Source organism: Haliotis asinina, chromosome 2 (genome assembly GCF_037392515.1).
Source record: "Haliotis asinina isolate JCU_RB_2024 chromosome 2, JCU_Hal_asi_v2, whole genome shotgun sequence".
NCBI lineage: Eukaryota > Metazoa > Mollusca > Gastropoda > Lepetellida > Haliotidae > Haliotis > Haliotis asinina.
In genome coordinates, this window is record NC_090281.1 from 89,119,678 (window position 1) to 89,143,870 (window position 24,193).

The 24,193-nt window shown below is 40.7% G+C and overlaps 1 protein-coding gene across 1 annotated transcript in view; it reads left to right on the forward strand.

Annotated features, from left to right (window-relative positions):
- Positions 1-22,658, forward strand: part of LOC137274548 (ubiquitin-protein ligase E3A-like) — a 30,806-nt gene extending 8,148 nt beyond the window's left edge. The window contains exons 6-11 of the mRNA XM_067807800.1: positions 210-415; positions 1,086-1,253; positions 2,128-2,283; positions 2,510-2,583; positions 12,546-12,689; positions 13,431-22,658. Coding sequence (XP_067663901.1) covers positions 210-415; positions 1,086-1,253; positions 2,128-2,283; positions 2,510-2,583; positions 12,546-12,689; positions 13,431-13,551 — 869 coding nt within the window. The 3' untranslated portion in view covers positions 13,552-22,658. The remainder of the gene's footprint in view (positions 1-209; positions 416-1,085; positions 1,254-2,127; positions 2,284-2,509; positions 2,584-12,545; positions 12,690-13,430) is intronic.
- The last annotated feature ends 1,535 nt before the right edge of the window (positions 22,659-24,193 follow it).

Sequence of the window (24,193 nt, forward strand, 5' to 3'; positions counted from 1 at the left end):
TGTGGTGGAGTTAAAAAAGAGGAATCAAATAGAAACAGAACAATGTCGTTGGAGTATTGATCTCCATGTCTTCTGCTCATTATTGTTATAATACGATCTACCCAGATAATCCAGGAAGTGAAGGAGTAGGAATGGTGGCCATGTTTTTCATGTCATAGCCTTGTTTATGAATGGATATATTATTGTATGAAAATATGTGATTCTTATAGGTATGTTTACATACAACGAATCAACGCACCACTTCTGGTTTAACCCAATGTCCTTTGAGAATGACGGTCAATTCACCCTGATTGGTATTGTGCTTGGTTTGGCAATATACAACAGCTGCATCCTGGACATCCACTTCCCCATGGTCGTCTACCGCAAACTGCTCGGCAAGAAGGGCACATACGACGATCTCCATGATGTAGACCAGGTATGGGAGAAGTTTTTTGGGAAACACTATCCCACCAAGTAGTAGTATTCAACATTCACCGTTAGTCTGCCTAACCGTTTGAGGAGTAAATTGAAACAGGAGTCAAACTGTCTAGTATGATTTTGCAATTTTGATTCTGGTTTTGAAATACAACATTGTGCTAGCTCCCTATTGTGTTATATATTGTCCCCCAACGCAGTGTGTAAAGGGCGACTATGTATTCAGCACTGTCTGTACGTATGTACGTCCTGATTCTTTTTAAGGTGATATCTCATGAAATGAAAGCTTTGAAAAATGAACAAAGTGTCGTGGTTATATTGAAAATAAGATCAAGGTCACCAAAATCAACTGGTGTCCGTGCAATCCATCAATGTAGGCTGTCATCAAATTTGAAGACATTGGGTACAACAGTCTTGTTGACAGCCTGCATTGGGTGATTATGCAGATTTCATATTGTGTGTGACCAAATAAGTAGTGAATATGTTATGAATATTACAATTTTCTTTGGTGGTGAGAGACATTGCCACATTAGTTGCACACACTTTTTTTATAATTTATTAGAGATATACTTTAAAGTTACTTTAATGAATGGGACTAAATGTTTATGGCATATACTGTAAGTAAATCTCTAATTATTGTCAGAAATGACCTCTTTTTTTTTAAATTTCAGACTATTGCCAGTAGTCTGACTCAGTTGTTAGACTATAAAGACGACGACATTGCTGATGTGTTCATGCAGACATTCAGGATCGGACATTCAGATGTGTTTGGCTCAATACTGTCTCATGACCTGAAAGAAAATGGAAATGAAATATTTGTCACTCAGCAAAACAAGCAGGTAAGCTTATACACTTAAATATTGTGTTATTGAATTTTGATGGCCAGTATTATAAGCTGTGAGATATTATTGATGAATGGCTACTGGAAGTCTGAATGTACTTCTTTCAATCAGTTGCTGCTAACAGCCACAGTATTGTTGATATGTCTGAAAGCAACATTTACTCACTCTGCAGCTGTTATCTGTATCCAGGTTTTGTCTGCATTACATGGAATGGTCTGGGCTGTGCTGGGCTGTGCTGGGCTTGACAGTGCTGAAATGGGATACATGCAAATTTTGTGATTCGTCTGAAGATGTTATGTGTTATAATATATATATATTAATAAGTCTTAAGGGAGACTGTTCGTAATTTATGACTAAGGGTGAAGCTGATGATTTTCAGACAAGTCACCCACTTTGTTCTGGTGTGCATGCATGCTTGCATTGGGCATCGATGTTGTACGCATACTTGGGTGAGGGGGTGTCTGCAATTGTGTACATAAAAAAATGTTCATTGATTTTGTAAATGTCATGACAGGGAGAGTCACTTGCTTTGTACATATATATTGTGATTGGGAGGGTCATCCTCACCCCCTGGTCATAAATTATGTCCCTAAGGTGTATATGGTATACATTTTCTAGAAAGAAGTTCACCTGTATGTGTATGTGTTCAGTAGAGTTACTAGCCTTGTTCAAGTGTTATTGCTATATGATTTCCAGTCTTTTTAGCAAAGGACGATTGTTGCTTTGTGTTGAGCCTTGGTCACTGCAGTCAGATGGGTTCCTTAACATGGTCTTAATATATACAGGTACTAACATTTGTATCACCACTCATGGATGATTTTACTGGAAAATAATGAAGCAAGTATTTTTATGATGGCTGTTCAATTTTCAGGAGTTTGTCGACCTATATGCAGACTTTATCTTAAACAAGAGTATAGAGCGCCAGTTTCGTGCTTTCAAACGGGGTTTTCTGATGGTGACAAATGAAAGCCCTTTCCGACTACTCTTCCGACCTGAGGAGGTGGAGCTGCTGGTGTGTGGTAGCAAGGTAGGAAAGCTTGTTTCAAGATTCGTATTTGTGGATTATAGAATGCATTAAAATAATCGCTGTTACATCTATCTGTTGTTGAGAGACCTATCTGTGTTAGACAGATAATGGGCAATTGTTTGGCAAAATTTGAATGTCAAGATGATAGAGGACAGGGTCTGCTTTACTGACAGTGTACAGATACACCTGACACAGACAACCCACATTTAGCACTGCTGTGTTTCAGGATCTCGACTTCTTTGCTTTGGAGGAGGCCACAGAATATGATGGTGGATTCACCAAAGATTCCGCTTCAGTCAAGTAAGTATTCTGAGTGACTGAGGGAGTCAGTGTGTATAGCAGTATCATCAGAATTGTCCTATATACATTGTAGCCATTTGGTGAATGAACCTAGGTTTTTAGCATGATGAACAAACCCTTAAACAACTAGATTACCATACTGTTCCTTAGTATATTGAAACCCACAATTGAGCAGACCTGTCCTTATATCCAGAGGTAATGTACTGAGCTGGAACATCTAATAAAAGGCTCAATATCATGTGTAGTATTTGATGCTTGGTATTATGCGCAAATCAGTTTTGTGTAGTACAGTTTTATTGCATTAATCTTGCAACAAAAATACAAAGCTGAAATCTTTTAATGCTGTTTCTGTTCTTTGATTGAGGACAGTATCTCTATGGTCAGTCTGGGCCAAAGATTATGTAACCAAAATGGAAGAAATGTTCAGTTTGTGGGATGCGTAATGTCAGTATGGCTATAACTATTTGCAAATGGGTACATACCGATACAGAATGAAACTTATGGTATTATTGTACTTATTTCATTATAGGCTCCTCTGAAGTATTATCTGTCCCTCAGCCATATAGATTAGGGTGATTCTTGAGGAATTAGAACAAATGAGAAAGTTTGTATAGGATTGTTAAGGTTATAGGAATCTATGCAGAAACTTTCCATCATTATGTAATACAGAAGTTGTTATCCATTTAAGTGTCACATTTTTCTTCTTATTCATCAGCGTCAAATAATGCCAATAAAACAGGTTGAGGTTTTGGCAGTGTAACCAAAAGCCCATTATGTTAGTGCAAATGAAATTCTATCCTCCTCAGAAGTTACCCTGCCTTTAAAGGACCACTAAACTCAATTTTTTGGTACTCTTTTTATCACTGCATATGAAAGTCTTTAGGTTAGTCATAAACGAAACACCATTTTTTAAAAAAAAAACCCCTTGTGGTTAATTAATACCAAGCACTTAAAAGTTGCTAAAAAGCTGTCTGCCTCTCTCTCGCCCGCAAACTAAACCGCAGACAGGTTACGCAACTCTGTCGCCAGAGCCCTACAGTGAAGTCATAGAAGGAACGATGTCCCGTTAAATGTATAGAAAATGTGTAGGAAGCTCGTCATTTTGCTGATTTCTCGACGTCACCAAAGACATGCCGAATTGTTGTGTTGCAGTCTATTGTTCCTTGGGGTCGGGTGATGGTGTCACTATTCACAGATTTCCTCCAGACTCCGCAGTTTGTGCTTAAATTGGTTGTTAGTGTGTGTGAAGTGAGCTTTATGGAAGCCTGTGGTATATACTAAATCGGATGGTTCGCCCCCTACCACGCTTCCATGATAGAAAATGGAGTTCAAGTTTATAAAATTGAGTTTATAAAATCAAGACTGCTTACTACACATTGCTGACCAAAAGGACTTTGCATGGATATATCGCTTTCTTCCTCGGAAACGAGGTTGTGGTCCAAGTGACAATATTATTGTAAGTAATTTTATATTGACCCCTTATATTGACCGATTCCAAGACTGAAATTGATATGTTATAAGCAATGTCATGTAAAATTCTAATGTCCATCAATAAAATACATATTTTACTACCAGTAGAAAGTAATTTTGATTTTGACAAACTTAAATAGCATTCATCCTCAGACAGGGCGCCGCCATTTTTTAAAATCGTGAAGTCACGGACTAAAGTCTGTTAGAATTATTGAGATTATGATTTGTTCTCATCAAGTTAGAAAATCAAAACTACTTTTTACTGGTAGTTAAATATGCATTTGAATCATGACCAAAAGGATTTTGCATGACACAACTTTTAACATAAGGACTTCTTCCAAGGAAGCAAGTTAAGGGGTCGAAATGACATTTATATTGCAAGCAATGTTATATTGGCCTCCACCTCACTTCCAAGAGTGAAATTGTTATGTTATAAGCAATGTCATGCAAAATCCTGTTGTCCATCAATAAAATACATATTTTTAACTTACCTTACCATAGGTCTTATGCATATTACCTCTAGCTTCGCTAAACGAGATCAGACAGTCGTTGATTCGCCATCCCCTCGATGGCTACCTCATGTAATCTACGAATGTAGTCACGGAAGTGACGTGATCTCTCCACTCGCGCGAGAGCGCAGAATCCAAAATTCACTTTTACCTTTAGTGTTCGTGCGAACGGACGTGTTGGTTTGCAGTTTTTTTTCCTACTGTGTGTAGTTTCAATAAAGTTGCTACTCCTTGGTAGGTATGGTTTGTATCCCCTCATTATGTATCAAAGTCAAGTCATACAAGCATTTAATGTGCTTACCTTGCTACCTCGTGTTGTTCTTTTCTCACTCAGGCTTGGCTTGGCCATGTCGGAGGTGAGAACGACATGGCGTCCATGAGGGTAGTTCATCTTGTTGGTGGTTTGCCCGTCATGTTTCTGCCCATGCTTGGTCATTTTCACTTGTGTTTTCGGTATTTAGCATACTTTTTTCTGCCATGAATTTCAGCGTAGCGAAGGCAGCCATTGTGGTTGTTATTTTTCGCTGCCCCGCACTTACGGGTGTGCCTATTTTTTACGTAGGGGTGCAACTACTTTCTACATTTTTATGTAGGGGGTTTTCCTCCTAGTATTGTATTAACATGTCGTCAAGTCGTGGTTTCTTGTCTGTTACAGTTCTGTGTATGACTCGACACTATTGTACTGTCTGCAAGGGGCAGAAATCAGCCAAGGACCCACATCCCTGGTGTCCGGATTGTGCGTCCGCTGTTTGTTCCATCGATAGTCGGTGCCTACACTGTCAAGCGTTATCTCTCACCGATTTCAAGACCTTTTTGGCGGTTCGGAGGAAACGTTTTACGCAACGTAAGAGAAGAATGTCGTCGCCAGCGTCTTCCTTGGGATCCTTACCTGACGACCAAGATCTACCACCGCCTTCAATACCACTATCAACGCCGAGTGTGGAGCGCTCATCTATTACGCCGGCGCGCTCCTCTCCAGAGCCTACGCGTTCGGACGCCTTTGTAGATTTATCTCACCCGGATGCCTTATCCCATCCTGAAGTTCAGAGGCTTCTGCGATCTCTCTTGACGCCGGGCGCTGCTGTACTCCCTACCTCAGTATCTACACCTTTACCAACGACAGCGCCTAGACTTACGCCAGCGCCGTTGCCTGTACCAGCGCCTCTGCCTGTCCCGGCGCCACTGCCTGTCCCGGCGCCTTTGTTTACATCAGCACCGGTGTTTTCGTCAGCGCTTATTCCGACGCCAGCGCCTATTCCGACGCCAGCGCCTGTACCAACGCCAGCGCCAATATTGTTGCCGGACCCTGCTCCTATAACTACGTCTTATCGGATCCCCAGAGTGTCTCATACGCTGACTAAAGAAGAAATGTTACAGCGCCAGCTGGATGAAGAGCGCGCTCGTCGTTTAGAGGCTGAGCGCTCCCGGCGCAGATCTCGTTCTAGGTCCCCGAAGGGTCGGCGCTCTCGTTCTCCACACCGTAGCAGGCGCCGGCGCTCCCGGTCGGTTTCCCGCTCTCCAAGGCGCTCCTTAGAGGAAGACTCACGTACCAGAAGTAGACGTAGAGTGCGATCTCGGTCAAGATCACCACCACGTCTCTCTAGATCCCAGCGTTCGCGATCGCCGGAACCACTACGGACTTCCGGCAAAGAATTTAACACTAAGAACTCTGCTTCCAACTCGAGTCAGCGACGAGAATCAACCTCTATTTCCTGGGAGGAACACGAGGAACAGTTCTTTTGCCCAGACTATGAGGAGGAACCTGGCAATGTTGGTGATAGTGATGGCACCTATCTTCCCTTAACTGCTGTCTTTGAGTGGATTGCCGACAGATTACCGGACTGTCCTTCCCCTTCTTCGGATTCAAACAACCCGGCGTCGATTCACTTGACTCCTGAGTTACTTATTCCACCACACCCTATGGTGACGGATGCGATTACTTTGTTAGACTCGGACTTTGCGAAGTTATCCTTAAATCCGACCATCAAAGCGTCGAAGTCTAAGAAATCAGATTATAAAGTGCACAGTCTGGATTTTGCCGACAACGGGGCGGCGCTAGACGATTCAATTAAGAGGTTGTCAAGTTCAACTCCGTCATCTTACAGAGTTCAGGATTCAAAGTTAGCAGCTGTTGATACTGAACTGAAACGTATGCTTAAACCTATCTCGGCGCTTGCGTCAGCCACCTCCGCTGCAGCCTTGGATTTGTCAGAGGATAATGCCTCGAGGGTGGATCATTTAACTACCATTTTTGCTTGGCAAGGCAGAGTACTCCATGACCTACTTGGACACTTACGTGCGGCGCTAGCCATGACTACTACTATGCGCCGATCTGGATTTTTAGATGCTTGTTCTTGGCAAGAGGAATTTAAACGTCAACTTCTTTGTGCACCATTTACGTCTAAGTTCCTCTTTGATGAAAAGATACCGTCGGTGTATAAACAACATGCCGAACTTACTAACACGGAAGTGGCGCTGTCAACTTTCGAGGCCTTGGGCTCTGCATTTCGTGGCCGAGCCAGGGGTAATGCCAAGAAAAGATATGTACCCAGGAGAGAGTCGATCCGTTCCTCGTTTGGGAGGGGACGAGGTCGTACCAAAGACTCAGATGTCCAGCGCAAGCCTCAAGAACGTGGCAGGGATGCCCCAGCTACGTCCGGTCGAGGTAGGGGCAAGCGTCCCTACTCCGGCCGCTGAAGCCATGGACTACTACGACTGGGACCTCCCACCCCCAGTCGTACCAGTTCATCCGACCCCTGTAGGTGGGAGACTAGGGATCTTCTGGGCCAACTGGACATTCCTGGAAGACCCGTTTGTTTGCAAGATCCTGAGAGCCGGCTACAAGCTACCACTAGCCAGAGCTCCGCCGTTGACTACCACTCCCCTGTCACGAGGGTACTCAATAGATCAACAGGTACTTATCCTAGAAAACATCAACATTTTATTAACAAAACATGCTATAGAGATAGTGTCAGAACCCCATCTCTCCCCGGGGTTCTATTCACCCATCTTCCTGATACCCAAGAAAGGTTCCACCAAAATGCGGATGATTCACAACATGGCGACTTTCAACAACCTGTATTTAGCCGAGCCCCCGCATTTCCGAATGACATCACTGGATCAGATCCGAGCCAAATTGTCACCCGGAGCTTGGATGGCCAGCCTAGATTTACAGGATGCTTACCTGCACGTTCCTGTATTCCCACGCCACAGGAAGTTCCTGCGTTTCATATTCAACGGAATACACTACCAGTGGCGAGTGCTGCCGTTTGGAATTTCTACGGCCCCGTGGCTTTTCACTCGGGTCACACTGCCTGTCACCCGGTTTCTGCACCTCCGGGGGATAGACTTCGATCCTTACATCGACGATTGTTTTCTAAATCACTGCAATCCTCAGTTGCTACGCAAACAACTGGACTTCTCCACACGCCTACTTCAACAGTTGGGATGGATTATCAATTTCGAGAAGTCGCAACTGAAACCAACGCAGGAGTTAACGTTCATTGGGGGGTTGTTCCTGACTCGGCTCAATCTAGTCAGGGTCCCTCCCGATCGATGGCAGAAGATTCTCGCCTTTACGGATCGAGCTCTGTCCCTACCTCTCACCCTCAGAGAATGGCAGTCTCTGTTGGGCTTGTTGACGTCGGCGCAGGACCTCACCCTCAGAGGACGGCTTATGCTGCGCCCACTACAGAGGTTCCTATTACCATTCATTCGAGAGAACGACCTCCAGTCGTCATTTCTTCTACCCCCGCACCTGCATCAGTACCTCAGGTGGTGGACGGTAGAGTGGAACGTCTGCGCCGGTGTTTGTTTGACAAACTTCAACCACGACCACGAATTGTTTGTAGACGCATCCCTCTTGGGATGGGGTGCTCATTTGAACGGCCAGACAACCTCAGGGCTGTGGTCAGACGCCGAAAAGGAGTGGCATATCAACAGCCTGGAGATGCAAGCAGTCATCCTAGCGGTTTGCCACTGGCTACCGGTCCTAACAGACTCCAGACTCCTGGTAGCGTCCGACAATTCCACGGTTGTGTGGGTGATTCACAATCAGGGTACAACCAGGTCCAAACAACTTCTGGACCAGATGTTCCTGTTAGCGGATCTGGTAGACAGCAACGGCATCGTGATCGCGGCTCGTCACATTCCCGGCTGCAAAAACATTCTGGCAGACGCCCTGTCGCGCCCCGGCAAACCATCCCCGACGGAGTGGATGCTTCATCCGGACGCATTTCGCCAGATTTGCTGGCAACTCGGGAGACCACTGGTAGATCTTTTTGCCACCAGTTTCAATCACCAGTTACCAACGTACGTATCTCCCGTGCCGGATCCACAGGCGTGGGCAGTCGACGCGATGTCTCTATCATGGGAAGGACTGGACGCATATGCGTTCCCTCCTCCAATTCTTCTCTCGGATGTAATCGCCAAGATCAGACTGACGCAGAACCTCCGACTGCTTTTGGTCGCACCTTGGTGGCCAGCCAGATCGTGGTTTCCCGATCTTCGACGGCTCGCCAGCGGAGACCCTTACAAACTTCCAGAGTGGTTGCATCTGCTTCGACATCCACACAGTCGACAGCTGCATCCGGATCCACTGCGATTCCATCTTCACGCATGGGTCATCTGCAGAGAGCATTAAAGGCTAAGGGCTACTCTGCGCATGTGGCGAACGTTATAGCTCGCGCGCATAGAGTTTCTACCCGTTCTTTATATGACGACAAATGGCGCTCTTTTGAGAATTTTTGCGCACGAAGATCTCAAGATCCCATGGCAGCATCTCCTCAGTTTGTGGCACAGTTCCTTCTCTACCTACGGAACTCTAGACATCTCAAAGGCAGTACCTTAGGCACCTATTTGTCAGCTTTGAATTCTGTCCTTGCTATCAAGTCAGATTCACAGATCTCCAAGATACCGGAACTTATTGCGCTTCTCAAAGCTTTCAAGCTGGAAGACCAGAAGACCAAGTTTCGTCCTCCAGCTTGGGATCTTAATGTTGTCCTTCAACATCTCAGAGGGCCGCCGTACGAGCCATTAGAAGAAGCCTCCTTTGAACATCTTTCCAAGAAGACGGTTTTCTTACTATCATTGGCAACAGCGGCTAGAGTCAGCGAGATCCATGCTCTTGACGTTACTCAGATCCGATTTGAACAGTCAAGACACGGACGTGCTCATTTGGGTTTGCTTTGGGATTTTGTGGCTAAGAACCAGCTTCCCGGGCAGCCTAACAGGTTATTCTCCATCCCTCCTTTGTCTACGATCTTGGGTCATCATGACTTGGAGGAGGAGCTGCTATGTCCAGTCAGGGCTCTCAGATGCTATATTAAAAGGTCAGCCTCTAGGAGACGATCCCGCAAAAGGTTATTCATTCCCTTTGCCGTGTCCTGCAAAGGTGAAGTAAACAGAAATACTATTGCCCTCTGGCTCAGATCGACTATCCTGGCGGCCTATGACGACAAGCACCTGCCTCATCCGGTAGCAAGTAACCCGCACGAGATCAGGGCCTTGGCGTCTACGATGGCCCTCCATCGGAACTGCACAGTACCGCAGATCATGGAGGGCTGTTTCTGGAGGTCATCAACTGTCTTCGCATCCCACTACTTGAGGGACTTGGCAGTTGAAGACGTGGAGGGATTACAGTCATTTGGTCCATTGGTGGTTGCTCAGCAACTTACCCGACCATCCGCCCATTAGGTAACTACACTTCTACTTACCTTTGGTCTTAAGATTAACCTCACCCCCAGGGTGCGTCGGTTTTTCTTTGGAGTTCTATTGGGTTGCTCTTTGTCCTGTTCCAGGTATTATCCTGAGACCGTTGACATTGGCTTTCCCGAGTTCTCCTGATGCATGTGCACTGTTTGCTGAGGGATGGTCCTCTGGAGTCCACACCACCATCCATCTGTCGAAGCCATATGCATAAGACCTATGGTAAGGTAAGTTAAAAATTTATTAAAATCTAAATATTTTAGATATTTAAATACTTACCTTACCATAGGGCGGTGACTCCCTCCCAACGCTGGATGCTCCTCCCCACTTTGGACTCTTCGGACCTTCCGGTTGACGGTAAAAGTGAATTTTGGATTCTGCGCTCTCGCGCGAGTGGAGAGATCACGTCACTTCCGTGACTACATTCGTAGATTACATTAGGTAGCCATCGAGGGGATGGCGAATCAACGACTGTCTGATCTCGTTTAGCGAAGCTAGAGGTAATATGCATAAGACCTATGGTAAGGTAAGTATTTAAATATCTAAAATATTTAGATTTTAATAAATTTTACTACCAGTAGAAAGTAATTGTCCCTTTGTAAGTCGGTGAAAACAAACTTAAATAGCATTCATCCCAAGACAGGGCGCTGCCATTTTTGAAAATCGTGAAGTCAAATCCATTTGAATTAATGAGATTATGTTAGATCAAGTTAGAAAATCAAAACTACATAAATATGTATTAGAATCATTACCAAAAGGAGTTTGCATGACACAACCTGTAACATAACCTAAGCGAGGTCGGGGTCGAAGTGAAAATACTGCGTGATAAATTTCTTCACTTGCTAAATTTACTTGGTTTGTAGCGTTCACTCACCAGTATGTAGACAGTTGTCAATATACGTTTTTATACTTGGTCTCATAATCCTAATTACTTTATAATCATACTTGCATGCATTTTGAAACTTAATAAAAAGAAGCGATCTGCGAATGTATAACAGGAATGTAATATGTACACATTTCTTAGTTTTCCTGTATGAATCATAATTTGCATGCACGCCCTAGTGTATGTCGTCTGCATCATTACACTTAACGACGAAAACAATGATTCTGTTAAAACTAATGAAAGCTACGACAACTTATTAAAAAGAAAAATGCAAATATTAAAATGAAAGTTATAGGAGCAATGTCAGGCCATTACCTTCTTCGAGGAATGTATCCATCAATATCCACAAAAACAAGTGATATATAATTCATCTGCAGATTTCCCAAGTGATATGTCTTTTAACAGTCTAATATACGAAAACGTGATGTATCGTTTCAGATTTTTCACATTGCTGTATAGTTTCATTGGTCACCCAAGATAGCACACCTGGCAACAAATTGCATAATGTGCATCATTCATTTTAGAAAGTTATTTAGATAGCCAATAATGAGCAATCAATCAATGCGTTGGCAGTTAATCCTTTGAAAGAAGGGTATTATTTTACATAGACAAAGACACGACAGAGTGTATTCAGGATATATTAGTAAATGTACATACATAAACACTACCTTTTGACAAATCCCCCATTTAAATCCCCATAAAACTAATTAATCAATCAGCGTGTTATCGGTTAATCCTTTGATTGATCCAGACAAAAGAAATGCCAAATGGGGACCTTTGTCGGGTAATCTAAGTGGCGTTACCACTAATTATACCTGTTATAAATTCATTAACTGAGCATCAAGTGAATGATGACAAATAACGTGTAGGTTTATACCACCTAACATGGATCACAACCTAGCGACACCAAGTGATTTTGACAGAATCCTCTATGAAAACAAGGGTTGTAACTCGAAAACTGAGCAAAGCAGGAGACAAAACTAAATGATAGTAGATTGTGAGAACGTATAGCTTTCATTTTTCTCAACAGCTTTCGCGATTTCAGGTTTATACAAACCTGTAAAAAAATAGTTTAACCCCTGAAATGTAGATGAATACTGCACAGACCCTCATTTCTATACCCACTATTACGTCACGGAGACGCGCCGCTCTGATTGGTTGAAATTTCATTTGCGGTTGAGAATTTTTCACTGTTGACAAAAAGGTCGATTTAAGGTAATTAAAGATCGAAATGAGCATTTTTAATGACGGGGTTTCATTTATAACGATGTCAGCAAGTGATTTTGCGTTTGTACTCTATGAGAGTATATGTGACCTTTAAGACTATGCCTCCATAGTAGCAGATACTGGTCTGGAATGATGTGATGGCTGTCAGTTTTGTTTGTTACTTACAGAAACTTCTGGCAAGTAGTGCATAGCCTATCAGAAGACCAGAAGAAGAAACTGCTGCAGTTTACCACAGGAACAGATCGGGTACCAGTTGGGGGGCTGTCCAAGCTCAAGCTCATCATTGCTAGGAATGGACCAGACTCAGACAGGTACTGTAAAACTATTCACCTGAAGTCCTATCATGGAGAGTCCTTGAAATTGTATTCTCTTTTGAAACAGATTTTAATTTGTCTGGATGCTTCTCCATATCATAAAATGTTGTAAACATCTGTTGAAAGCAATTAATGTCTTAAAGGAACCTTCGATCCTTCTACACTTAATAACCATAGAGACTTATCTCCCTTTGAAAGTCTCTTTGCTTCCATTAGAGTAGACCATATTATGAATCTGTGACATATCAAAGGATCATCAAGAATTGTATGATAATAAGAATTTCAAGCAGCAGATTTGCCCTGGTTATGATTGTTTCTTTGTCAGCACTGTACACATTGTTGTGGGCTTCAGTGAACAGTTAGACCAGGATCACTTCACACATTCCTCCCACATCAGACTGACTTGCTGTAACTTGAGGGGGAACTTGTCTTAGAGGATGTCAAAGCAAAATCGATTGAAGTCAATGAAACACAACACCACTAGTACAAGTTGTATGATGTATGTCAGTTTAACAAACTAATGATTACACTTATAACATGAAGAGGTTTCAGCCACAAAACTGAGTTTGATAGAAGTGGAATTTGCTGACTGTTACATAACATAGTGCTCACTGAGTGATTCTTGTCCAGTAATGTTACTCAGGTGTTGCTTGTCATGCCACACTTAGCTGATGACACGTCAGAACCAAAGTACTGGTCATAGTGCAATCAATTCACTCTGACATTGCTCTTCTGCAGGTTGCCAACATCACATACGTGTTTCAATGTTCTTCTTCTTCCGGACTATTGTTCAAAAGAAAAACTTCAGGAAAGACTGCTCAAGGCTATAACTCACGCCAAGGGCTTCGGAATGCTGTGATTTTTGTGACAATAGTGACAGACCCTTGACTGCCCCGCTGCTAGCAACGATGTAGTCCAGCTCACTTGCATACCAGTCTTTCTTCACTGTGTTTAGTGGAAGAGCAAGTTCAAAACCATTGCAAGCAAAAGATGCTCCTATCTTACAAGCATAGCAGTTGGGATGTGGAGCTGTTTCAGGAACAGCTGTTGCAAATCAAATGACTGAAACTGTTTTTGAAGCTGTGTTGATAATGTTCAAACGATTAAGATAAATTAGTTCTGTGATGCAAAAGACTTGACAATTTTCCAGTTAATTCATAGCTTCTTTGAAAGCTCCTTATATTTCACTTGTTGTTGTGCCTCATCTGTGAAACTGTATATGTAAAATGCACATCCATTGATTGAAGTGGTGTGGGGTTGACGAAGTCTGTGTCAGCACACTGAAGATCTCAGTCGTATTGCCCTTGAGGCACACTGGGTGCTGCATGTTTTAGTCACATGTGGAATTGTTTTTTGACCCCTGGATGATACAGTACTGGCTCATTTACATCCATCATTGACTAAAGACAAGAAGAGTAACTCTCTAATCCCTACAAGGGGTCAAAAACTTCCTAAAACTCATTGCGTAAAGTTGTGAAACAGCAATGCCGCTTGTACTACTGCATACATTCATCATCCATGACGTACCTGTGAAAGTCAACGCCTTGCAGCAAACAGTATTAGTATTGGGGCATCTGGAAGAGAGATACCCTACCCTACCTAGTTCCAGAAGTAAGTACTATGTCTTTAGAACAAACATGTTAGTTTGTAAAATGTCCTCACACGAGAGGGCACCTATGCAAGCAGAGTCCATGAGTACTCTCCTGACCTGGCAATTTGAAATATATATAAGTCTCATGTGTGGAAGTGATTTGCCAGTGCTGAAGTCAAAGCTACGAGGGGAGGTCAAAAGTTTTTTAGAACTTCTGGTATCAGAAGGTATCTCTGGTCTAGCTGTCACAATTTTAATACTCTCTGTTGCAAGGTGTTGAAACTTTAACAGGTATCACATGGATGATCAGTGTGAGGCAGCATTGCTGTTTCACAACTTCAGGTGGTGAATTCTATGAACTTTTTTTAACTCACCTCATAAGCTGAGTCAGTTAAATGAATAATTAATCATGTCACAGTTGCCTAGCATGCATCAATGGAATTTAGTTTGTTTATGAGTTAAGGTGTGTTGCCATTGCTATAGAGAATATAAGAAGCATCAAGGACTGATTTCAATACTGATAAAAATCTGGCCACGTATCTCAAGTATTTATGTTTTATTGAATTCTAAAGTGCTGGGTCCAATGTAGCAATTGCAATTCTTTGCCTGTCAGTATGCTACATTATTTCTGTCTCTCCTAGAGAGTGATTATACACTTCTTGCATAAAACTTCTTTGGGACCCATGGAGATTTTCAAGCTTGAAAAAGGATATGTTAAAATCAGATGAAAACAGACGTATACATTCTGTGTAATTCACACTAATTTTACAGCAGTGCTCTAAATGCTTTATATGTTAATTTGTTTTCATATGAACTGTGTGACCCCATACACTCTGGATTACAGCTAGATTTTGTAAAACACATTTGAATTTGTCATGCACAATGGTTACTTTCATTGTCTATAAGGAGACATAGTCACTATAGTGTGTTTAATACTTGGTGCTTCCAAGAATAGAGTGAATGTAACACTTTTCTTGTGCATGTAAAGGAAGTGATTTATTAGTCAGGGTTCAACACTCAACTGATTACAGAATCACCTGACATATATTTTATATCAGACTGGTAGTCCTGTCAAGTTTGTTTCAAGTCTGCTAGTTCAGTTAGCCTTACACAATGTTTCACTCATGAAAATGGGCTAAAAGTAAAGCATTTCCATATGGGGGATTTCATCTGAGACTGTTCAGAAGAAAATATTTTGCCCATTTATTTTACACCTCCCACATTAGAATGGAATGTTTCCCACCATGAATACTATGACTAAAGGTGACAGGTACTTTACCAATGAGCGGTATCAGAAACAGTACAGAGGAAGAGTCTTCAATTGACATTATTGCATTTCTTTGCATTGTATTGTATATAATGTTTTACTGGAGAAAATTAGAACTTCAGCAAATTGATAGTTTTAAGCAAAATAAATGCCTCTGCCAATCTGCCTGTCCTTTATAGTCCCTGCTCCTTTGATGTACCAGTCACTTGTGCCAGCAGTCACTGCTGTGCCTTGGAACTAACAAACATGTTAGCCTGTGTTTTTACCCCCCTTTGTAAAAACATTTAGGAAAAGGAAACATGCTTGTTTGGTTCACAGTAAAACATTTACCTGATGTTTGGTATTACCTTTAAACTTGATGATGAAGCGCTTAACAATACTGAATCTCTCCTAGTATGTAAATGTGTCCTCATGATGGGAGGTTTTTCCCATCTGTATAGCTGGAATGAAAGCACAATACCATTATGATTTCACTCAAATTGTGCTGCTGTGAAATTTGTTTCTTGGTCCTTTTCATGATCATGAATTTTCCTCCCAAGTGCAGACATGAAAAGACATGGCTACTTGTCTGTCAGTGTCCAGGACTGGTCACAATCTAGATAGACTAGATGTTTGTTTACAGACTCTTGTTATTTTACATAATTCTGAAATGAACTAAGGACCCGTTTGCCTATGATCTATGGTCTAACTGCTGTTGGTACATGGCTTTGTTTACCAAGGATGTTTGAACTTGCTCCTCCAATCGCAGTGAGACATTCTTTCGTTACACTGTAATAATACCACTGACAACATCTATTCCATGATCAGTCATAGGGATAGTAGCATCTGCTTGTTTCTGTCAAAGGCTTTATTATCCATTAGTGCTGTTTATCAGTAAGCTTGACATATCCTACAATTACTTTAGAGGTCAGTATACCATGAGGTGACAACAGAGTGTTTTAAGTACCCATCTTGTTGCCAGTAATACAGTAGGCTGACTAGAAATTACCCAGTAACTTGTATTTTAAAATTTGATAACCATGTTTATATCTATTTGGCTTGATTTGTTAAACATTCTTAGTAAATTTTCTGAATTTTTTATGTTGTCCCAAGAGATCTGTGGCTTTATCAGCAATGTACTGGCAGTCTGTTTATGGTTTTGTTGCCAGATAATACCTGTAAAAGAATCCATGGTTTGTAACCAGTTACGTACGATTGCTACCATACTATAGCAAAGTATTTATTTTATGATCATGTTGTGTCTGAATTGCATTTAAGTGCTTAATGAATAACTGTGTTATTTTAATCTGTGTTACAAATATGCACTCCAATGTCTTAGAGAAGTGTAGTTTGTGTGTACTTTACAGATTTATAAAAAAGATTTTGCTCGTCTTTTGTCAGCTCTTTCAGTCTTTCACCAATTAATATGGAAAACTGCACATGCTTGACATCCCTTTGAAATTGCTAGAAAAGATATTTTTCATGTCTTTGTTCTTGAAACCATTTGACATGTTTGTTGTAACCAGGATTGTTAGAGAAACTGATTTCATCAAGCTTCAGTTGTTAACTGTTGTTTCTGGGTTTAATCAGTCTCTTTTTAACCTTGTATTGCCAGTGCTGTCCAGAAATGTTTACTAGACATTATGAAATTCAGAAGTGCTGTTGTAGGAAACCAGAGGTACTATATGTAGTTGTGAGTGGTAGGTAATATCCGTTGTGCAAATGGTTAGGTTGACTAAGTTGTATTATGTGTCATGGTGCTGATATACTGACACGACTGAAGGAAGCTCACCATCCACAGCAAAAATGATGATCAAGCTGATAAGTATTTCAGGAAAATAGTAGAGGAAACCTGTTCTGGAGGATGTTTTCATTGGATTGGAATGCTCATATCATTGCCAACATGGTGTTACCATCAGAGCACGATGTGTTTGCATAATTGATTGAAGCACTTTAAAAAATGTTTTTGTTTTACATCTGTGATTTTCTACCCATGTTGTTCAGGATGATGACACAGATCAACATGCAGGAGGTTTAGCCTGCTGTCTTTACCTGAAAATAAACTGTATCATGTGACAACCTGTTGAGTAAGTCTTCGTCTGAATTCTTTGGAATGAATCTAGTAAATCCTTCATTGGAAGCCCAGTTGATATCATCTGACTTCCTTATGTTAGTTATGCCATGCTCACCGCGCCTTAGATAATACAACTAGGGAAAAATTCAGGTCCAAATCCATATGTGTGTCATAGAGTGTGCTCTGAAAAACACACCATCTGTAAAGATAATGGTAAATATAAGAGAGAGAAAAATATTCCCAGTAGTGCCAACATGTTTGATCTTTTTGTATTTGTTATGCTTTTACAACTAAAATTAAACCAGTATGATCATCTCTTTGAAAACTGGAATTTCTGTAATTCTGCTCATATGATTATCCTAAGTCATACTTGTCATTAATACGACTTCCAAACACCAAGTTACTCAAGATCTCTGATTCTCCGTTTGATACTTATATATATATACAACCACTAACTAGAACGCTAGTGTTGAGTGATTAGCCAGTAGTGATGAATGCCGCAAAGAACACACTTTTGGTATCCAGTCAGGAAAATACACCTGATGCAGAAATTGTACAGACAACTCAAAATATATTCACCCCAGGTGCAGATTGATCACTCACTTACTACTACAGTTGTTACTGACATATATTTATAAGCTAATTGGCATGATGTTATGATATGAAACACAGTTGATGTTTGTTACGCTTAGTTTTCTGTAAGTGCCACTTTGTCGAAGCTAAGTTACTATTTGGAACTGAAAAGAGTTGGTACCTTCCCTGTTATCCCCTGCAACCGCTTTCAATATTAGAAAAATAATGGATGTTTAGGAATTGGTATATGATTTGTCTGGTATTCATATTTTATCTTTCCACTCGTACACATATCTGACATCTCTGAAACTATTAGATGCAGTTGTGGTGTAGTAGTCTTCTTAAAACAACATTGTGTCACCACTTATGACACTTTGACATGTTTTAGGGGACAGTTTGTAGCCTAGTGGTTAAAGCATTGGCGCATCACACCAAAAACCTACCCTCAGTTCCCACATGGGTACATGTTATGTCTATTTCAGCTGTGGTGTTGATGGAATATTGCTAAAAGCAGCGTAAAACGAAACTCACTGGCTGATGTTGCTGGCATGTGTTCTAACCTGCACTCTACAGGCTGTTGATTCTTGGGTAACATACTGCTAGTTTTTGAGATATCACTTGTATCACTGAAGCTGTATTTACAAGCACTGTTTGGTCAAATATTACCTTTCACTGAAGAAAATGCACTTTTGAATCACTTTAGAGATGGTATCTAGAAGTGCATGACAATGTTGCAGTCAGTGGCAAACAGTAGTATGGGGTGTAAATATTAGCTATCACTTAAAGGTGGAAGTTTTTCCCTTGATGTTTTCAAACCTGACTTTCTGAAATGCTTTACTTGCTTGACTATGTTCCATATTCTGGTGTTATTTCTTGATCTGTAAGATATATCATTATCATTCCAATATGATAATTATACTGCACCCATTGACCCCAAAATGTTCTTCCAGTGTAGATAACATGATAAAATGGTAGTTTTAATTCATGATTGAAAGGACTGAACTCAACTTGTGTACTTGTGTCTCAACAACTGAAGGAAACACATCTTCTCTTACCACATTTCCAGCAAAATTTTCATGAATTACAGTCTTCTTATTTTCAACAAAGACACCATTTTGCCTGTACAAAGCAGGGATTTTGAAAATTATTTTTGCCTGTTGGACAAGATCTTTGCAAAGTGGATACTGGAGATGGTTTCTCTTGAAATGAGTGATGGTGAATAGATGGAAGTATTTATCATTATATGTTCTTTTGGTTTGGGATTAAAGTTCACCGACAGTTCAGCTGATCTGCAAATTTGCTGCTGATTTTATGTCATATTGATTGATTCTTTGAATTGTCTGAACCCACCATTTGATGACACAGTATCAGGTTAAAATAGATTTTCTTGTTGTTATCCCTGCTGACACATCCGAGATGGCAGGTAAGGAAATTGTGCATTTTGCGTAGTGCTAAGAAATAAAGGTGTTTTGTCTTAGAATATTTTTTTTAAAGGGGCAGGGTCAATTTAGGACAAAAACTAGTGAAGTTACTAAACCTGCTTTGTAATCACAACATTTCTTATCATCAAATAATCATTTGAAACAATCACATTTTTTCTTTAAATTTATGACAAACACTCTCAGAATATTCTCTGATGTGATATAAACAAAGGCAAGTCAAATGAGAATGTGCCAAAAGGGAGATAACTCTGAGATACAGTGTTGTCAGGTCTGTTTCACTTGGTTGTTTTGTATTAGTTCTGTTATTTATGATTGCGTGTATATTATTCAAATCGTTCTCTTGCATGTACAAAGTGAGCAAGTACATCATTGTTTGTGATTCATATTATTTAAGGTGTCTGAGTGTAATTGATGGCTTCTGAATTTTGATATGTTTGAAGTCAAAAATTTATTCTCTTTGTCAAATCCAAAGAAGAAAACCTATTCCCCTGAAGTTAGGTCATAATTGATGCTCATTATGCTGATCACTGGATTGTCTAGTCCAAACTCGATTATTTACAGACTGAGGGTGTATAGCTGGAATATTGCTGAGTGCTGCGTAAAACTGTACTCACTCATTGTTACATTTATTTCATGAGGTTGCACTTTGTGCCATTTTGTCGTTTCCTATATCAATAATGTGCATAATCATCCTTTGTTTATTGGGGCAGCGTGCTTGTCTTGGTCAGGCTTCTGTAGCTCTGGATCCACATTCAACAAAGATAGTCATCTTGTTTATGTTTGTTTTGGTATTACATATTTGCATATGCTTCTGTTAGTTAAGTTTTTTCCCTATTTTTCTGAACTGGTGCTTCTGTTTCGTTTTGGTAACACCTTTTGTCATGCTCAGCCACTTTTGTGTGTTAGTCAGAGATTGAGGTTACAGATGTGAAAATTTGTTTGTGCCACCGTTGGGAACTGTTAACAGCAGTGGTAATGGATTGTTAGGTAAATATTATCCAATAAGGTGTAAGAGAGTAGTGTTGATGCCTTTTTGCCTGTTATAAGATGAACCAAAACACTTAACCACATGTAATGGATGCTGAGATAATTTCAGGACAGCGCATCCATGCTGCATCTCTGCACATTATTCAAATACCTCTCATATTTGTATCTGGTTTGACTGTTGTGTAGTGAAATTTTATGTCTAACCATTTCCTTAATTCAGTGAAAGGACAGTCCCATATGGTACTTGATATAGATATATTTTCATTATCAGCATGGGTGTATGCGTCAAATAACAGCTTGCATTTGGCAGTGCATAGTATCACCCGATTGGTGTAAGGACACCTCAGATTATGTTTCTAGGACCAGGTTCAGGGTTCACCCTTGCTTAGTGCAGGTATCAGCTGAATACCACTGCTCATGGGTTCCATCAGAGTGGAAAAGTTTGAAGGCCTGCATCATTGTAGAGTTCCTCAATCAACAAGTCATGGTATACTGAAATACTGATCAAAGAGGCGTTAAACCACACTGAGCCTAGCGATTAAGGTGTTTGCTCATCACCACAACCAAGTTTCGATTCCCCGTTTTTGACAAGGTGAAGCCCGATTCTGGTGGCCCCCCTGGCGTGATATGGCTGGAATACTGCAAAAAATGGTGTAAAAGTAAACTCACTCACCTGACTCACAAATACCATGAAACCGTGTGTCAAGTTCAACCAGTATGTTATAGTCATTTCATGGTAAGTTGACATTTCGGGAGATGTTACACATTGTTTTGCTATGATGCCCTGATTTCACCTGCCTTGTGTGATAGCCTTTCTATTTTGTGTGATAGAGTTTTATTCTATAAAGAACCTGATGAATAAAGATGAATGTACATTAAATTTCTCATCAAATACTGATGAGTGGTGTTTCATTGAACCAATGTAATCAGTACTAATTTAATGACTGATATTTATGCAACTGCGGGTGTTAATGCTGAATATGAAAGGAACTGGGGAGTTTGCAGATGAAGACTTCCCAGGTCAAATTGAAGAGCTTTTTATGGATGAGCGATCAGGATTACTATTTAATATGATGTTAGTGCCATTACGCTACATAATATGAGCTATGTCATGTTTGCATGTAACAGTATATATTGTCAGTTTATGTAGCCACATAACTGGATTTGAATTAGCAAAATCTACTTCAGCAACAAATCTTTGACTACTCGATAACATTTTTAGCACTGTTCTTGTAGAGATGTGTCTAGACTTTCTTGGTGCATAAGTGAGTCTCTCTGGTATGTGAACTATACTGAACAGCAACAGAAAGGCATCTGTGGGTGTTTTTTTGTCAAGGTTTTAGATACAAGACATAAACATGAATGCTTACTTTTATGAGATTTCATTTTTTCAAAACTTGTGTTTCTTTTGCTGTGCAGTATATTTATGAATGTGGTTAGGATTCCCATTTTGCCGAAAGAATCGTTCAAGATCTGTCAGCATTATACCCTCTTCTGGGTTTCACTTGAGTGGTCAGTGTCTGAGAACTGCACCACTTTGACCCTACTTCCCACCTCAAGCAGCCACACATACTGTTGGAATATTTGTCAAGCCAGCATTTAAACTCACTCACCCCACCCCAGTTATTTATATATTGCACCTAACCTGTATTACCCTTGGTAACTGTCCACCTGAATGATCAGGCTTTACTCCCACCTCTATGAAACTATTGATGCTGTCCATACCAGCCTTGAATCCAACTTCTTTCTTTAGCTTTCGTTTATGCATTTTGTATTATGAAGTCTTGAAGTAGGTTTTACCAGACTGGCATTGCACATACTGTAATTGTTTGTAGCACCAAACAGTTGGGAAGACTGTGGGGTGTATCTTGTGATGTTTGTAAAAATACTGATGCAGCAGAATTGTGGATGTAAAGTGTTATTCACTTGTTTATAAGTACATATGTGTGTCAAACTTAAAGCCAGTTTGTAAACCAGTTGTATTATACAAGCGATGTTCAAAAACTGTTTTCATATGTTCCTATGGACAATAAAGGCTTGTTCTAAACATGCATCCGTGGAGTTTGTAAATTGTGTTGTGTCTGTGGCAGGAGGATGTTTTTGTTATTGCTGCCCTCTGTTAGGTTCTCCAGATGTATGTAAACTTGTATGCCTTTCCGTATGCACAGTGTGGGAGTATTTCCAGTGTACACATGAACATTCAATGTGGTAAATGTCACAGATAAATACTAGATTGGTTGGTTGGTTGTTATTTAAGGTCACACCCAGCAACTATGTGGCTGTGGTATTAAATAATCTAGTCTGGACCAGACAACCCATTGATCAAAATCATGAGCACAGATCTAGGCAATTGAGAAATGATGCCATGTGTCAACCAGGTCAGTTTGTCTGACCGTCCGATCCCATTAGTCGCCTCTCAGGACACACATGGCTTACCGAAGATAAAAATTCTAACCCGGCCTTCACGATACATTCAGGAAGAAATGACCTGTATTTGTCTTGGTAACAACGCGAGGATGGTCCTGATTGTTGTTTGCAGCGATAGTATTCCATGTTGGTAATGTCAGTGACGTTGGTGGATGACGTCTGGGGAGAACATGGGCGAAGGGTATTACGGACGTGTCTGCAGGTGTTCCAAGACGACACCGACCTGCCGTTTTTGCTTGAAAACTGTTAGAATCTACACCGAAACGTCGCATCCATTGCAAGAAAGAAGTTGTCATCCTCATCAAACCAATTTCTAAAATGCCACTTAAAGAATAAGACACCGTTGTGGTATGTTCGGATATCAGTCCCTCCTAGATTCCGTAGTTGCAGAACATTGCGGAATTTACCTTTCCATGCAGAAAAACGTCTGATCCGCGGAAAGAGCATTTACGTGCAGAATTTGCCACATTCCTGTCGCGGAATTTGCTTATTTTAAAAACTGAGTGAAAGCTGACTGACTGTCGAAATGAAAGGTAGAGATAGTGTAAAAAGTACGATCGGTTACACATAAAACGAACTGACATATTTACTGTGACAATATTTTTAAATAGTCATGAATACAGATACTTTACTAATAAGGCAAGTTTTAGGCATCCTTCACATAATATTAGATGAATTTGACACTGCAGTTACGTTCTCAAAATCGATCAATTTGAAAATAAATTTAAATTATTTCAGATTTCGTTTGGATATGCAATTGTTACTTATTGAAATCGGAAGTTGTTTGTCTGCATCAAAATTACGAATGAGAGGAGAGAAATAACTTTCTGCGAGTGTTTAATTCTCTAACAGAAAAAGTTGTGGGTGCTTTGTCATCAAACTTACTCAAGATGTGATGTGTACTGTCCACTTCACTTTACATGTGTTTGAGAATTCAACTATGAAGGTCTGTATATTGTTTTTGTTGGGTTTTTTTCTAAGTGTTTTTACCGCAGAATGTTTTGCAGAATATTGAAAGACAGGGTGCATAATTTGCTTAAATTTGCCGCGGAATGCAGGAGGGACTGGAATATACAGCCCTTCATATGAACTACCTTAGGTTCTTGGTGAAAATATAACACTATTCGTGAGTGTTCCAGGTTAGATATAGTCTAGGGATCT